Source organism: Syngnathus scovelli, chromosome 7 (assembly GCF_024217435.2).
Source record: "Syngnathus scovelli strain Florida chromosome 7, RoL_Ssco_1.2, whole genome shotgun sequence".
Classification (NCBI taxonomy): Eukaryota; Metazoa; Chordata; class Actinopteri; order Syngnathiformes; family Syngnathidae; genus Syngnathus; species Syngnathus scovelli.
This window is the reverse complement of record NC_090853.1, coordinates 8892258-8908634: the sequence shown is the minus strand read 5'-3', so window position 1 is coordinate 8908634 and position 16377 is coordinate 8892258. Positions and strand designations below refer to the sequence as shown.

Here is a 16377-nt window from a genome sequence, read left to right as displayed (position 1 = left end):
TTCGATATATTGTTCATGCAACCCTATCCCCACCCCCTTGTTTTTAGTGGAGAAAATAGATTGAACGTTTATCATTGACAAGTCTTGAGGCTTTGTTTTTTTAAGAGAACAATCACAATGTGTGCCAACAATACTTTTTGTCATTTTTTGGTCGACCCGGTCCATATCCCTTCCGAATAATAAACATTTGAGAAACGTTTGTCAAAGCCCCCCACACACATAGAACCAACCATATACAGCAATGCAAAATGTATGCTGGTTGCGATTAATTTTCCGAAAGGCCTTAATTGAAATGAAACATCCCCTAATCTGAAAATGGTTCCTCACCCCTGCTGTGATCAAATGGTTTTGAATCGCCTGCTGACAACTGCAGCACCTCGTCTCACCGGCTCAGGCACCACCGTCACAGCCTCTAGTCTTGTGTCCTGCTTTAGAGTGGGTCACCACTGGACATCAGAACTACTGCACTGATGGACTCCACTGTGGATTTGCCTTCATTTGCTGCCACGGCCATAAGGGGTCGCTGCTAAACATATTTTGGGATATTTATGGTTATGAAGCCATTCACTGATAGCCTGGTAAACCAGACCCAACGCTGTTCCGGCGATTGGTCCAGGAGTCGCTTTGATGCGCATTTCTGAGGTTTGCTAATAGATCATTTGAAGGAACCACTCAGCAAAGAACAAAAGTCCACGTCTTTATTTCGAAAGACTGGGTTACTGAGGTTTCAATGACTCCGTGTTTCGAGTTATTACACTGAATTCAAATACCGTCTCTCTGGTGTGCCATTTTGAGTATTGTAAGGATGAACTTATGACACATAAGAGTGATGTACACGTAGGATGCATCAAAGCAAGTAAACGAATTTGATTTGTCGGTTCATTATGAGTCAAGACAAGCTACGACGATTGTCCTTTCCACCAGACCCATTCGGTGGTACAGCATTGGGTCTGGCTTGCCATGCCAATACGCTGAACCTCGCTGCTAGCCATGCTTTAAAACATTACTTTACGGCGAAACATGCAAGTGGACCTCTCCTGCTGGCACAACAAGTGCCTCCTCACTATCATTGTGTAAAGGGCAGCAACACAAAAAAGCTGATGGAGAATGCAACATAAGTGCGGGAGCTGTGCAGCTTTTGTAGAATTTGATTTGCAGCTTTATCTTGCTTCTCTTTGTATTTGAATGTGATCATCAGTCACGAATGTCACACCGGATCCTGGTGTAACAAGACTTTCATTTTTTCTGTCTTTTTGTTTGTAGCTATTAGTTAAGGCTCAGAGAGCTATTAAAAAAAAAGCAATCTTTTTAAAGGCAGGAAAATGTCCTATTGGGCAGGACCAGCCTTCCATTTGCAAGACAATGTAACGGGTGAAACCTGCTACAATACAGTAGCTAATGACATTTGCATTGATAATGTGCCAGTAAACATTTTTACTGAACCAGCCTCTGCGTGTATGTGTATTTTCAATACATTTTTACTCCATTTAAATGTACAGTTTGAGTTCATACATTAACGTCCTTATGGATCTTCATCACAGCTCTGAGGTTTGATGTTTAAATCTCTGCTCTGTCCTACCTGTACCTGTATGGAATTTCTTCAGGTAATCGGACCAGATCAAAAGCACTGGCTGGCTGTATATGGCTCACAAGCTGTATGTTTCTCACCGTTGGTCAAAGAAGGTGCAGGATTTAAAAATAAATATTTAGACATTTAAATTAATCTTTAAAAAAACAGAATGCACGTTTAAAAACTGAATACACAAATTAATCCAATTAAGATACAGCGATAGGTGAGACCGGAAGTCGTGATCTGGCTACTGGCAAGTGACGTCATCACGCCAATCATTCCTGTTGGCCCACCTGCGACGCCTGGCCTTCATTATAATTAACGCCAGTGGAAGCGAGCCATGGCGTCTCTTCGTGTTGCAGCCCTCCGTCGACTCCTGTGCGTAAGTAGCTGCAGTGGCCGGGCAGGGAATTCCGTCTACGGCTGTGGAAATGGCCAGGACCGGGTTCTGCGACTCCAAGCCCCTGCTGGACTTACACAAGGTCAACGTGCGCTCTAAAATATATTCAACTTGGTCGTGGCGCTTTTTCTCTCCACTTTTTCCCGTCAGAAAATGTTAATCGATGAAATTATCTATCCAACTTGAATTAATTTAATAGATTATAAGAGCAATCTCCTTGTCACCGTTTTTTTTTTTTTTTTTTTTTTTTTTTTGTTCTGTAGGCGGACGAGAGGCGAGCCGTTATAAGAACTTTGCCGACTGTCTTTGGGACCACCGATTGCTGGCAGCCATTGGAGTCCAGATTGGTGCCTGTTAAGAGGGAGCCAGAACCCAGATGGGTACTTGTGCTCCCCTCCCTCTCTACAGTACAAAACTTCAATTACTAGTCTGAAGTTGTCACATCTATATGTTAAACACTCAGTGTTGCTATCTAAAACTTTAAAGGTTCCAGGCAAGTTATTACATAAATATTTTTTTTATTTAAATCAACTAAATATTGACAAATGCAGAGATACTGGATCTCATTTGTCGCATTAACTGGTATGTTAAAATGAGGTTTGTTTCAGCTAGATGGTTATGATTGGTTTTTTTTTGGGGGGGGGGGGGTTACATTTTTGGTTGTGTCTGAATTGTGTGCTTCCATTGTAGAAAGCAACCCATATCCTTTTATTAAAGTGTATGTACTCTTTCAGTGCTAAAATACTTAATTTTATCTGTTTGCAGGACAAGATGTTATTAGCCAAAGTTAGCAATGGCATTTTTGTGGGGGTCAATGACAAAGCATGGACACTCTCATCTGGCAGCATCATTCATGCCAAAGGTATTGAATCAAAAATGGAGTTGGATTTGCTTGGACTTTACTGGGCCCACTTTTCAATGCACATGTACCAGATGGATTTCTGGAGGAGCCTTTGCGACTTTACCCTCGCAGCCTGCAGGGCTTCCACAACCTTCAGGCGCTGGTGCCCAACCTGCTGCGCCATGAAGTTGAGATCGCCTTGGAGAAGTTGGGCCTCGTATGGGACCGCACGTTTGCCTGGGAAATGTTCTTAGATATGATGGTGAGGCTGAGCTTAGAAACATAATGTGCATTTTGTTAACCATTTAAGTAGTCTCATTTGTTGCATGGACAACCTCTGCAACCAATCATGTGCCACTTAATCAGAAGCTGTTTAATTTTGTTGGGCTCAGAATCATTCAGTGCAGCTTTGCTTGCCTTAGGTAAATTAAGCCCAGTGTTGCATGAAAGTGGAAAGAAAGATCATATTTTTCTGTGTGCAGAGAAGTCAAACTTGGCACTCTTTGCCCAACACTGAGCTGCCGAGACACTTCACTGATGCGACTCGAGCTGTCCTGGTTGACTGGCTCATTCAAGTCAATGTGAGTCTACACGGCCTCCATGAAAGAATGTCAAAATGTAGCCTTTTGTTTTTCACCCCGTAAAGGAAAATATTCATTAACTCACTATTCCAGTAATTCTAAAATAAGTTTGACACTATATGCATGTCTCTTACGGAGTTGATATCCAACTTGGTTGTAGTTTTGTGAAAAGAAATGTTAGGAGTGGCAGTTTTTTTATGATGGGACAGTCACTCATTCCCCAGCCCTCTGTTCGATGAAAAGTACTTTTCCATCTGACATCTAATTTTCTGCTTACAATGTGGTGTGTGAAAACAGAAATTATAGTATTGTTTTCTAAATTAATTTAAATAATTGATGAATTGAGTAATTATAATGGAATTAAAGGTGTTCATAAATAAAATACAAGTATTAGTATTGTTAAAATGGATTATAATTTAAAAATGTTCATAAATCAACTTATTCATGGTAGAAATTCAAAACAGAATCATCAAAATTGGTATTTTACATACACACTTGACCTATTTTGCTTCTATGGACCATCCGCTTTCAAATCAAATGTTACCCTTGCGCACAAGTTTGAATTATTACTTGAACTATGAAGTGTAACTCGCCCCTCCATTGTTTTTCTGTACTGCTAACCTGACAAGCACAATATTTTCTTGATCATTTAATTTGGAAACTAAATTCTCCCTTAAAATAGTTGAGGCCATCAGATCCTTTTCTAGCGGAACAATAGTTGATCAAACATTGGATTTGATCCACTCGAACGAATGATGCTGAAATGTAAGCCATGCATTCATGTTTCCTCTTAGGAGATGTTACAGTTCCAGGAGGAGACACTCTATCTGGGCATTTACCTCCTCAACCGCTCCCTCCGTCAGGTCAAAGTAACCACGGCTAACCTGCAGCTCCTTGGCATAGTCTGCCTCTTTCTCGCGGCTAAGAAAGAGGAGTGTCTCCTCCCTGAGGTTTGTTTACTTGAGCCTTCTCATCTGAAAACCAGTTGATTTGAATCTGACCATCTTCTCTTCCTCAGGTATCTGGTCTGTGCTACTTAATGGACCATACCTACACCAAACATCAGCTCCTACGCATGGAAAGAAAAGTCCTCACTGGGCTTAAGTTTAACTTGTCCTACTGTCCCCCGTTGCATTTCCTATTGCTGCTCGCCTCCATTTCCCGTTGCAGTGCTCAGGTGACTGATAATTTCTTTTTGATTAATGCCGCAGAGAAGGAAATGCTGCCTATCAAAGCGATGTGTCATCACTTTGATTTGTACTACCAGATGGTGTGGATGGCCCGCTACCTGCTCGAGTTGTCACTCCTGGAGGGTCAATGTGTGGTGTTTCTGCCCATGCAGTTGGCGGGGGCGGCCCTTTGCTTGGCCCGCCAAGTCCTGCAGGAGCCCCTGACCCCGGAGGCCGAGGCTGCCTGGTGTCTAGCCTCCGGCCTTCATGCTGGCAGGTATGCAGATAGCTATTTGTTTTCACATTTGTTGTCGTTTTAATCAGCATCTGCTTTGCTTGTAGTGAGACCGTCCTACTGAGAATAATGCAAATTCTGGCTGGTGCTGCAACCATAGCACACACCCGAGAGACCTGTGCTACTTTTATCAAATTCTCCTCCCCGGAAACCATGCATGTCAGCAGACACCCTGGTCTTAAGAACGTCTCTGCCCTGATGGGTGTGTGCACTTGACTTGCACTTGTGTCCTTATGCTATACAGTACAGCGATGACACTTGTTCAACTTGACTTCTTTGACCTGGGGAGGAAGAAGGTTGAAAAATATGACAGCAAGCATTGTTACTAGCCTAATGTTTGCTTCCATTTTATGATTGCAGCACATTTAGAAAATATTTGTAATTGTGTTTTTGTGGAGTGGGCTGTTTGTCAAATTTAACTTTTAATGTTGAAAAAATAAAGTGTCTGCTGCAAACTACTTGAGGAATGATATGTTGTACAGAAACCAAGTCACTAATATCCTCACAGCATGTTCAAGAGTTGACTTCTTGTACAATGTACAATGCAATGCCTAAAATGACTTGTGTACATTGTGCTTGTTTATGCTAGCGCTGTGTGCAGCCCGTAGTGTACATGCGTCAGGTTTAGGATACACGGGAGGTCATCCGTTTAGTTTTACATTATCGTTGATTCTCGCATTTATTTAAAGTTTAAGTCAGAAGGGGACATTGATTATTTAAGACAGTTTCGTTTCCACGGTGGAAACGTAACAAGGGGTAGAGCAATTAATTTTTTTCCTCCCTGGGGCTACGGGGGGGGGCGTGACCATTACGTAGATGGGCAGGGGAAAAAATTGTGAATGTTTTACAATGAAGACGTTTCACTTCTGACTGTCTTACGTGAGCCAAGCTCTGATTGGGTTTTCCAGTTGTCTACTGACCAATGGACTTTTAGCTCATGCACGCAGCTCTTTTTAGGCTTTTTAGGCTGTCGACTGTCCACCAATAATGGCTTCCGTTTGGGTTATGCAGCAGACACTTGCGAAGCACGTTACTTTCTTTTCGATGCCAAGCTCCCCAGTATCTGACCTTGTGTGTGACATGCAGAGCCAAAACGAGTATGTTGCACTAGTTTGTGGTCGCGTCGGCTTGTATGGCATCAAGTTCACGACAGTGTACCAATTTAGATTTCAAAACAAAAGGCATTCGAGGTGCTATTGAAGGTTAAACTTCACGGTACGTGTATAAAAAGTATCATGGCAACATAACTCAATTTTGCTGCATTTGTAACAGTAATACATGAATTTTCTTTGTAATTTTTACCTTTACGGTTTTTGGGGGTGAGGTGGGTGGATGGTGTAACTTACTTTTATTTTGAAATTGACCTCGTATGCCACCGTTGCGATGATCCCATTTTATCCGTCGGACATATCACAACCCGTTTCACTTGCCCATATCAGACGGCCTTTAAAGAGATAAAGCGAAATTAAATATTTGTTTTTTTTTTAAAACGCCTACAGATCCTTCCAACATGGCTCTGAGTGAGAAACACTGCATCGCTTGGCGTCGCGTTATCACGCCGATGGGGAGAACCTACTGTTGCTGTTGTGAATAACTGGCTACATCTGGAGGTAAATTGTGAACACCACGACTAGGTAAAGACATATTACGCGCATACACAGCGACGATAATGCACGATATTATTATAGTGTAAAACTTTTTTTCGAGCCGCTGTTTATTTTTTTTCAGTCACGGTCTGTTAACAGCATTTAACTGTTAATGTCGAGGATTACAATAATTGTCTCAGATTTGAGTTTATTTTGCATGCGAAACTGGAAAGTGTTTGCGTTACGTAGAGGCAGCTGTGAAGTTGTGTTCTGTTTGGATTACATAATAGGAGGGGGAGGGTGCAGTGCTGCCTTCACGTACTTGTAATACCGTGCTGATGGGAGGAGATGAGCTCAAACGTGCTTGGAAATGCAGTTTTCAGGACTGCTTTGCAAACATTATTTTAGATGTCAGCAGTGTTGAAGGCCGACATTTCAGGCAATTTGCAGATTCATCTGTGTTGAATACATTTTAATGTAATAAGTGTAAATATAGTCTATGACTACTTTTGACCCACTCTGTGTGAATATAAAACAGACTTTGTGGCTGACTTTGCAGTGTCCTTTTTGACTTACTAAGTGACGCCCATTGAAATGCATTGGAGGGAAAATGTTTTTATATTATTTTTTTTATTTATACTTCAAGGCTCTCTCTATATACGTGTGTGTGTATATATATATATATATATATATATATATATATATATATATATATATATATATATATATATATATATAATAAATCAAACGTTTGCTTGTAAAGGCAGTAGTTTTCAGTTCCATATAACATGACACCACTTGTGCACATAGGACACGTAATGGATTCGATTGTGCAATGAAACACGAGGTTAACCAGAATATGACTGAGGACATTTTGCTCTCACTCAGATTCTACCTCCTCTTGTTTAGAGTGATGAAAAAGATTATTATATATTAATCCAAGAAATTTCTGACACAAAAGATGCGTCTGTTGAAGGCTAAAGAACTTTGTTGTGGACATCCTGCCATTAAGTGGACATGCTCATGATATTACTCCATGTGAAAGTTGCTGTGGTTACCACAATTTTACATAATCAAACAAAAGGTTAAATGTTGTATTTGAATTATTTTCACTCAGCACAGTGACCGAGTCAATAACACGGCTCGCAGGATTGAATCTTTGGTCTGGTCTTCCTGTGGAGTGTTTTCTTACTCATTCCGCTCTTGGATGGAGCTTTTTGTCTTCAGAAGAAAGTATGGTGAAAGAGGAATTTGGCCCGGGTGAGTTCAACAGTAAGAATGCCAAAGACAAGAGCAACAGTTCGACTCTGAGGGCCATGAGAGAGATCAAGGACTCCATGAAGGACGACTGCAGTGAGCGTGGCTCTTGCTGCAGCTCGGAAAAGGACTCTGGCTACTCGGGTGAGTTTAAGCTGACAAAAAGTTCACCCGTCTTAAATTGCCTAGTGTTGTTTTTTGCAAGCATTTGAGGTTTTAAACCACTCATTTCATGAACCGGGGTCCTCTAAATCTCTTTCCTCCCAATGCCCAATGCCGGTATTTTAGACAACGGCTCTGATTGGCAGCAGACGGATGTGGATCAGCAAAGCAATAAACGTCAGACAAAAGAGGATGCTGATGTGCTGGTGTCGAGCCAAGGCCAAGATCGCGGAAAAGCAAAACCTGGCAATCCTCAGCACATGCCAAGAGACCAAGCAAACCAACGCATGTACATCCTCAACAACGTAGTACTCAAGCAGGTAAAGACACATTTGAAGGATTTCCGTGTTTCTTGTATGATAAGTCATGCCATCATATATGTGGCATCAGTCAAGAAATACATCATGAAAACAAGTAAAGATCGCAATTTTGTGGGGATTTTTATTTTTTATACACAAAGGAACTTTTGCTACTTTAATTTTGTCCCTTTGTTTCTTTCAATTATATTCGCTGTCTTCTCAATCTCAGCCAGAAACTATCCCAAAAAGTGGTGAGCTTCTGTGGACAAACTCTAGCAGTGGAGCCACTGGTTCCGGTGGCACCCACATGATCCTTTTCCAGCAGCCCAGTTTGATCCACACTGCCCTGCAGCTCCACAAGCCTTCCTCTCAGAAGAACAGCATTGCAGGCAAGAAAGTCACCACCTACTTACCCATCCTCAACTCCTACCCCCGCATTGCACCACACCCCAGTAAAAAGCCCCCTGATAAATCACCATCGAGCAACGGGGTGCCGAATTTGAGCAAGAGGGTGTGCACAGAACACAAGGGAGACCTCGAACCCATGGCCAGGAGTCTGCGGACGGCAATCGGCACCTTGGAGCCACCCGCATTCTCCTCCTCCGGTCCCACTCGCGTGTCCTCGAATTCAGCACCCTGCAGTCCGTCCACCTCTACGCTCACAAGCAGGGGGTCTCAGAGAAGCGGAAACATTCGCCACCGCCGCTTCCTCAACACGGTGGAGATCCTTCGGCAGTCTGGCTTGCTGGACATCACCATGCGCACCAAAGAGCTCCTGCGCCAGAGCAACGTCACAGAGCGGGAGATTGCCGAGCTGCGCAGGCACACTGAGCTGCTCTGCCAGGCCGCCAGCGCCAGTCCGAGCGACACCGCAACCTGGCAGAGCCTATACAGAACCATGGCCGAGTCCAACTGCTACGCGGACCTGCAGAACCTGCAGCATCTAAAATTGCCGTCTCATCGGGAATCACCCGGCTATTTGGAAAGTGCTGGTAAAGAGACCACGCAGAGCTCTGGCTCGTCCGGCCGTCTCTCGACAACACCGAGACCGAACTGTGGGTGGGCAGAGCCACAGCGAGAGCTTTTATCAAGTGAGGCTTCATCTGAGGAGGTCACCTTCATGTCTCCTGATAGTTCTACTGGTTAGTGTGAGATATAGTGCCTTAGGGGAGAGAGCGGCACTCAGATCCAGGGCTGTACCTGACAACCATACGCTCATTTCTGGCAATTGTGTGTTGTCTGTTCAAGCCTTCAGTGGAAAGCCAAAAATGACTCAAATTTAAAAGTCTCATTTTAATACCCTGAGGTTTACGCTCTAAGTGAAACTCTGGGAGAGGGGAGGTACCCCGATGCCATACACTTTGCACGCAGCACTTTGGTGCTGAAAGAGGAAGTCAAACCCAACCCCAAATTTTATTTGTATTATTTTCTGTGCAGCCCAACTAGTCGAAACGCAGTGATTCATGTTTGGTTCGTGGAATACAAGTTAACTAGGCAAAATCCACCTGTTTTTATCCATCTCAGGGTTCAGCTATTTTGACGCTTGCTGTCACTGACATACAACCAGAGAATGACATCGCGGTTGCCTGGTCTCAGGTCACGACCAATCACGGCTCACCAATTTTCTGAACGCCGATGCACAAACTAGTTCATTATCACCTGTTTGTAACGTCAACGTTGGGATCCAAAGCAAAGGAGCCCCCCTAGTTGCCTTCAGGAATTTTGCATTCCACGCGAATGAAGCACAATTTACATCTTCCTGTCAAGCAATGCTGAAAGAGCTGATGTATCGTATGTAACCTAATTCCTTAAAAGCCCATTTATATTTTTGATTAATAAAGCATTTGACGACTTTTTGCCGATTGAAAACAACATCACAGTGGCATCTTGAGACCGTCAAATAACCAAACAGATGAGCTTTTAGGTCAGGGGTCTTCAAACCTGGTCATCGTGGCCTGTTTCCTAGATGCTTTGTGTCTCTCAGATGCAACTCACTTTATTCTAATGATCAGGGTTGTAATCCAGCTTCTGCAGAACTTGCTAGTTGTCTGATCAGTAAATAAAAGCTCCAGGCCACTAAAAAGTACATTTTGAGTAAAAAACAAAATACTATGTTCCAATGATAAGACATGAAAGACCAATAGTGGAATTAAGACTTCTAGAGAAGATGAGCTATTGCCCTCGATGCCTTTTTATTAAGTAGTGAAATGATGCCTTAATACAGTCTCACATTATCACATTGCACAAGTTCAAAGAGTTTCCTTTTATGCAGCGGGCGTCGTTTGAGGGTTCATGAGCCTCTCTTTTTTTTACCATTAAGCAGGACTCCAAATTGGCCACACCCTATATGTCGTTTGATTTTTGATTTTATTTTTTTCCTGTACACGCGCACACGCTTTCAATTTGTGCACTGCCAACACTCACTGCATGGTTTGTATGACAATTTTGTAATAAAGGAAAGGTAAGACAACAGTTGTCAGTGTATTGTTGTGTGAAAATGATAGCCAGTGTACTACGGAAAACAGTTGACTAAACGTATCGTGGGAGTTCAGGCTACCATTTTAGGTGTCAGTGTCAGAATCATTCGAGACCCATCTCAGTGATGTGTTGCAGTGCTGTCTCTCCCTCTAGGCCGCGTGAGCAGTCAGGTGGGTCGGGCCAGCACAGGCCATGGAGACGCTAAGAAATGAATACAAACGTAGCGACAAATGCCAAAATCATGCACAGGTAAAAAAACAGTTGAAGATATTTTCATTTTTGACTCAGAACATTCTTTCACAGTGCATGGTCATTAGATTTGGACTCGGCCCACCTGACTGAGGGTTCCTTTGGCAGTGCTCAACTTGTACAACGCCCAGCCTGGCACCATCAGGATGGAGGAAAGGGCCATCATCCAGCCCAACACGTAAGCCCAGGTGGGGTACACGTACCAGCGGTTGTATGTCAGTGGCTGGTACTCAACTAGAGAATATGTAAAAGAACCCTGGACAAAAATGACATACATTGAGTCCAAGCATATTTCAGCCTTTGGCAGTCAGTGTCCACAAGGCCCAAAGTATTTGAGTACATTTTAGGGTACATTTCATACCAAGTGCTTCAGTGTATCGCAACAACGTGAAAATCATTAATCCACAGAATCACATTTATCAAAATCTTCTCCTGAATATGGGAGTGGACCATGGGGTGGCGGATCTTGAGCCACCATTTAGCTCACCAATGGTCCTCCCATTTTTTTCTGAGTTTCAGGAATAAAATCTTGTGTGCATGAGGATAAAAATGTACCCACCCCTGCATTAAGACGGTGCAGGTGTACTGAATGAAACATGAGCACATTACAGCTAAAACCGCAAGAATAAGAAATCCCACTCACTAGTGATACCAAGGGGGTCAGGCAGAGCCAGCACATTTTGAAGTATGGGTTGGCACGCTCCCCCGTCATGTTCGCTATGATGCCGTACACCTGCTCTGCTCCTTTATGGAGAAGAATATATAACAGCACATTTTGCCAACGAGTCATAAACGACTGCACAGTAATTCTAGCAACAAAGATAAGACCCATCAACATACCAAATATCCAGCCCATTGCCAAACTCTCAAACACGCAGAGAAAGAGAATGCAGGCTCCATTGCATGCATAGTAGTCAATAATCTGGAAGACGTACATCCCTCCCTAAGGACGACAGTGGGGAGTTATTCCAACTCACCGAGCACAATATTAGGGACAACCTATAGTAACTACACTCGTAAATGTGTGCACTGTGCATGTATGCCTAACAAAGTCACGGATTCATTTCACTCAGTATACAGTATTGTGAGTCGTAACTAGACGCTTCACCCTTTTGGAAAATATCTTTCCATGGAACAACACTGAAGAAATTATGTATAAAGTAGTCTGTGTACAACTTGTGTAACAGCTTAAATGTCATGTCTGTCAAAATAACAACACACACATGCATTAATGTCTTAACTGCTTGCAACAAAACTAAGGACTAAGTGAAAATGTCTATACTGGGCCCAAAGTGTGGGGCCAATGTTTTGTAGCGCAGTAAGATTTTATTGTCTCTGAGAGTTCTGCAGTAAGGTGCCGTATTATAGTGTATTTTGTGACAGCACAGACTGATTAATTCCAAGTTCCAATATTTCGACCTCAGTGATCATGAAGAGTTGTGGGCAGAAACACGTGAGGCAGAAAAGCAGCAGGAAACGCTCCCATCTTCCTGGCCGACGCAATACTCTGGGAAATAGGTCAGCGATGGACGTCAACACCACCTCCATTGAAACAAACTGTGCCGAGAGAGAAAAGCCGTGGTCATGTCAAGACAAAAAGGAATGCAAAGATGGGCGGCTAACCTGTGTGTCCAGGCCAAGGAGGATGAGCATGACAAAGAAGCAAATGGACCACACATGAGGGAGTGGCATCATGGCCACCGCCATAGGGTATGCGATGAATGCCAAGCCTGGACCTGGAACCAACATCCATGTGCACTACAAGTACCAGCTAATAACATTAGTAACACCTAAACAACCTTTCAAAAATTTGCTGTGCACTCCCGTATACACATAGCCAATATCAAGGAGATGAGATTATGAAGGCCGAACTGCAAATTATGTGGAGGTTCACTGTACCTGACTCAGCCACCTCAGCAATAGCAACACCTTGCTGGTGAGCCATAAATCCCAGGACTGAGAAGACAGCAAAGCCAGCAACCACACTGGTGCAACTGTTCAACAAGCACAACCAAAAGCAGTCCCTGCAACACACAAACACTTATCCTACTGTATTTTCGGAACCACAGGCTATTGACAAGCTGTTGCTCTGCACTACAGTTAAAATAAGTATGTGGTGGATTGCATCAGGTCCCCTCTTCTCCCCAGAAAAAGAAATTGTGGAATTTGTGACTTCCATGTCAAGTCAACCAACTACTTATAGGGTCAATAATTCTTTACAGAGGAATAGCATTTTATTGACTAATGAAAGTGTGTGTTCAATGTGTGTATTATTATTGTGACACGTACTTGTAGCAATTGTTGCTTTGGGTATTGTAGCTACCCAGTACAATCAGGGTGCCCACACCGATGCTATACGAAAAGAAGATCTGCGAGCCAGCCTCCATCCACACCTGTGTAAAAAGACACTCACTGTCACAGGGTGTACCTTCCATAGCAGTGATTATGTACTAATTCAACTCAGTCCTACTTGAGGGTCTGTGAGTCGTGACACCTCTGGCAGAAGGTAGAACTCAACTCCTTGTCTGGCTCCCGGAAGAGTGAGTCCCCGGATCAAAAGGATGAGTAGCATCACGTAAGGGAAAGTGGCAGTGAAATACACCACCTGTATAAGTAGAAGAGGGTCAGAACACTTGTTTTTTTCAAATACTTGATCCATTTTGATGGCCTTCACCTTTCCAGTTGATTTTACGCCTTTCCAGACGCAGAAGTAACAAATGACCCACATAGCCAGGAGGCACAGAAGCACCTCCCACCTGATGTTGCCAATCTCCTCAATGCCCCCTGAGATATTCAACACTCGACGTCTAGACAGGGTAAGAAAACAGACCAAAAAAAAGAGGTAAATGTATATATTTCATGTCTCTTAAAAATTTGCCATAGGCGCTATTTTAAGGTATTGATCTCACTTACTCCCAGAATTCCGTTGCTGATGAAGTTCCTTTGGTGTGGTTGGTGTGATTCCTCTTTGTAACATCGAAACAATCCACTGACAAAAAGCGCATGTGTAAACAGATAGATAGATAGATAGATAGATAGATAGATAGATAGATAGATAGATAGATAGATAGATAGATAGATAGATAGATAGATAGATAGATAGATAGATAGATAGATAGATAGATAGATAGATAGATAGATAGATAGATAGATAGATAGATAGATAGATAGATAGATAGATAGATACACAAACACACACGCACACGCGCGCACACACACACACACACACACACACACACACACACACACACACACACACACACACACACACACACACACACACACACACACACACACACACACACACACACACACACACACACACACACTGACTTCACCTGTGTTCCAGTAGTTGTCACAGGTGCTCCAGGGTAGCTGCGAGTGGAAGGAGAACAGCAGGTAGAACAGAGCCCAGGCCAGAATAATAATGTAGGTCGTGCAGCTATACAGCAGGATCAGCTGACCCCCATAGCCGATACCTGACACACATCACATGGTGGTGAATTTTTTCATAACCCGAACATATGTTTATTTTCTGGCTGACTGCTGTTAAGAACTTTCTTGAGGTTATGCCACTGCATCTTGATCGGGTTGAGGTCAGGTCTCACTAGGCCAATTCAAAAAGCGTATTTTCTTCTGTTGAAGCTATTGTGTAACAATAAAGATTCAAATTTTTCTTCATCAATTTTCTTTGAATTTTCTTTTCTTCCTTTCTTTATGGCACTTAGGTCGTTCTCATAATGCATGACCCGTCTTCTTTTGAACTTCAATTGGCAGACAGATGGTCCTAAATTCACCTCCAAAATGTCTTTATAATCTTGGGAATTTATTTTGCCGTTGCTGATAGCAATAATTCCAGGCCCTAAGCCAATAAACAGCTCCAAAACATGCTATGAAGTGTTGATGATACTGCCATTTATTCTGCAAACATGAGGTCACATATTCCTTCCAAATAACTAAACTTTGGTTTTATCTTTCCACAGACTATTTTGGAGTATCCAGGTGCTCTTTTGCTAACTTCAAACTTGTAGTAATATTTTTAAGGACAGCAGTGGCTTCCTCTGTGGTGTCCTCCCTATGACATCTATTTAATGTTTTACTTATTGTAAATTTGTCAGCTGAGATGTTGCAGAGATTTCTGTAAATATTTAGAAGACACTCTCACCTCCAGGGAGAAATGTTGCTCACGAGTGAGAGTGGCAATACTGCTGTGCTGTCTTCCTTTTCGGACAGTATGTTTTTTGTTTTGTTTTTACCACGGACTGATAAATATAAAGTCATTCCAATATACTTGATCCTTGATACATGACCCTTTCCAGATGAATACAAGTTAATTGAAAGTAGTCAATACAGTTATTCTGAGCATGGTTCACATTCAGCAATGCATGTTGGGATAGCAAAGTTAAAAGGTGGCAGCTTTTACCAACAACTCCAATCTCATTTCGACTCGAGGTTGGCTGTCTTTTGATTTTAATTCGTTTTTGGAAGAGTAATTGGCAAAGGGGTTTGCAAACTGTTGACATACAATCAATTCAAGCAGACTATTTGTCTATTGTTGTAACTTGGACAAAGACGAGATGGCATTTTGTTACTAATTTAAACAGAAACCCAGGTACATGTCATTCCAACAGGTTCAGACAGGTTGCGCCAACGATGAAATCACACACTTCTCTCATTCTTGTGACCCCAAAGAAACACAGAACTGTCAAAAATAATAGAAAAAGATACAAGTTGGCCCTCTTTGAAAGAACCAGCCCCCCTCATGTTTTGTGCTTCAGAAAGGCAAGACAGTACATGGTGGAGTGTTGCACACCTTCAGCAAGTGGGCACAGTTTCCTCCAGCAAGTGACGCCTCCCTCTTGGGTGTGCTGGCCCATGGTGGTCTCCAAAAGGAAGAGTGGAACACCGCATGTCACCACAAAGACCAGATATGGCACCAGGAATGCACCTGAATGTTACACGTACACTTTGGTGATATATGTATAACTTCTGAAAGAAGTTCTGGCTACCATATTTGCTTACCGCCACCATTTCTGTAGCACAAATACGGAAACCTCCACACGTTGCCCAGGCCCACAATGTTCCCGGCAACAGCCAGAAGAAACTCCACCTTGCTGCCCCAGTGTCCTCTCTCCTTAAGTGCATCTTGGCGTAGTTTTAATTTTTTGCTCCACATTACTTAAAAGCTCAATGAAAATCTGACTTTCCTTTGAGCAACACTGGCTGTCCAGGTTTTCTTGGCCCGATCTGCTTCAGGATCAGTTGGTTTTTTTATTTATCACATCTCCACCTAGTCACATAATGAGCGACCGTCCGACACGTTAATCAGTTTCAAGGGAAAATATAGATCATTTCCAGAACAGGCTAGTCATGGCTTCATCTCTTCATTTAAATCCACAAAGACTTCCTATGGAAAATTGAGGCACAGCTTCAATTAGAATAGTGTTCACTAGTTTAGAGAGTAAATTAATTTAGTTCATCAAGTTGCCT

General features: G+C 42.7%; 3 protein-coding genes across 7 annotated transcripts; 2 read left to right on the top strand and 1 right to left on the bottom strand.

Annotated features, from left to right (window-relative positions):
• The first annotated feature begins 1878 nt into the window (after positions 1-1878).
• ccnp (cyclin P) lies at positions 1879-5314 on the top strand. Of its 2 annotated transcripts, none has more exons than XM_049726240.2 (9): positions 1879-2052; positions 2234-2377; positions 2736-2832; positions 2904-3073; positions 3294-3392; positions 4187-4342; positions 4411-4569; positions 4660-4838; positions 4904-5314. In XM_049726240.2, exons 1-9 carry the CDS (start codon positions 2002-2004, stop codon positions 5070-5072), a joined length of 1224 nt encoding a protein of 407 aa, XP_049582197.1. In that variant the 5' UTR covers positions 1879-2001; the 3' UTR covers positions 5073-5314. The 2 variants fall into 2 exon arrangements, with proteins under 2 accessions (XP_049582197.1, XP_049582198.1); XM_049726241.2 differs by having other exon boundaries at positions 1880-2052; positions 2234-2350.
• A 925-nt stretch (positions 5315-6239) lies between these two features.
• Positions 6240-10630, top strand: si:ch211-132b12.7 (uncharacterized protein LOC564531 homolog). 3 transcript variants are annotated; one of them, XM_049726239.2, is made up of 4 exons: positions 6240-6466; positions 7656-7843; positions 7988-8181; positions 8390-10630. In XM_049726239.2, exons 2-4 carry the CDS (start codon positions 7678-7680, stop codon positions 9305-9307), a joined length of 1278 nt encoding a protein of 425 aa, XP_049582196.1. In that variant the 5' UTR covers positions 6240-6466; positions 7656-7677; the 3' UTR covers positions 9308-10630. The 3 variants fall into 3 exon arrangements, with proteins under 3 accessions (XP_049582196.1, XP_049582195.1, XP_068507363.1); XM_049726238.2 differs by having other exon boundaries at positions 6240-6490; positions 7670-7843; XM_068651262.1 differs by having other exon boundaries at positions 6241-6466; positions 7670-7843.
• Positions 10329-16264, bottom strand: LOC125972505 (sodium- and chloride-dependent GABA transporter 2-like). 2 transcript variants are annotated; one of them, XM_049726234.2, is made up of 14 exons: positions 15910-16237; positions 15701-15835; positions 14226-14366; positions 13801-13876; positions 13562-13694; positions 13358-13492; positions 13177-13280; positions 12787-12911; positions 12511-12623; positions 12307-12444; positions 11728-11830; positions 11531-11631; positions 10973-11143; positions 10329-10839 (listed from the first exon to the last, which is right to left on the bottom strand). In XM_049726234.2, exons 1-14 carry the CDS (start codon positions 16061-16063, stop codon positions 10741-10743), a joined length of 1728 nt encoding a protein of 575 aa, XP_049582191.1. In that variant the 5' UTR covers positions 16064-16237; the 3' UTR covers positions 10329-10740. The 2 variants fall into 2 exon arrangements, with proteins under 2 accessions (XP_049582191.1, XP_068507360.1); XM_068651259.1 differs by having other exon boundaries at positions 13358-13694; positions 15910-16264.
• Between the last annotated feature and the right edge of the window lie 113 nt (positions 16265-16377).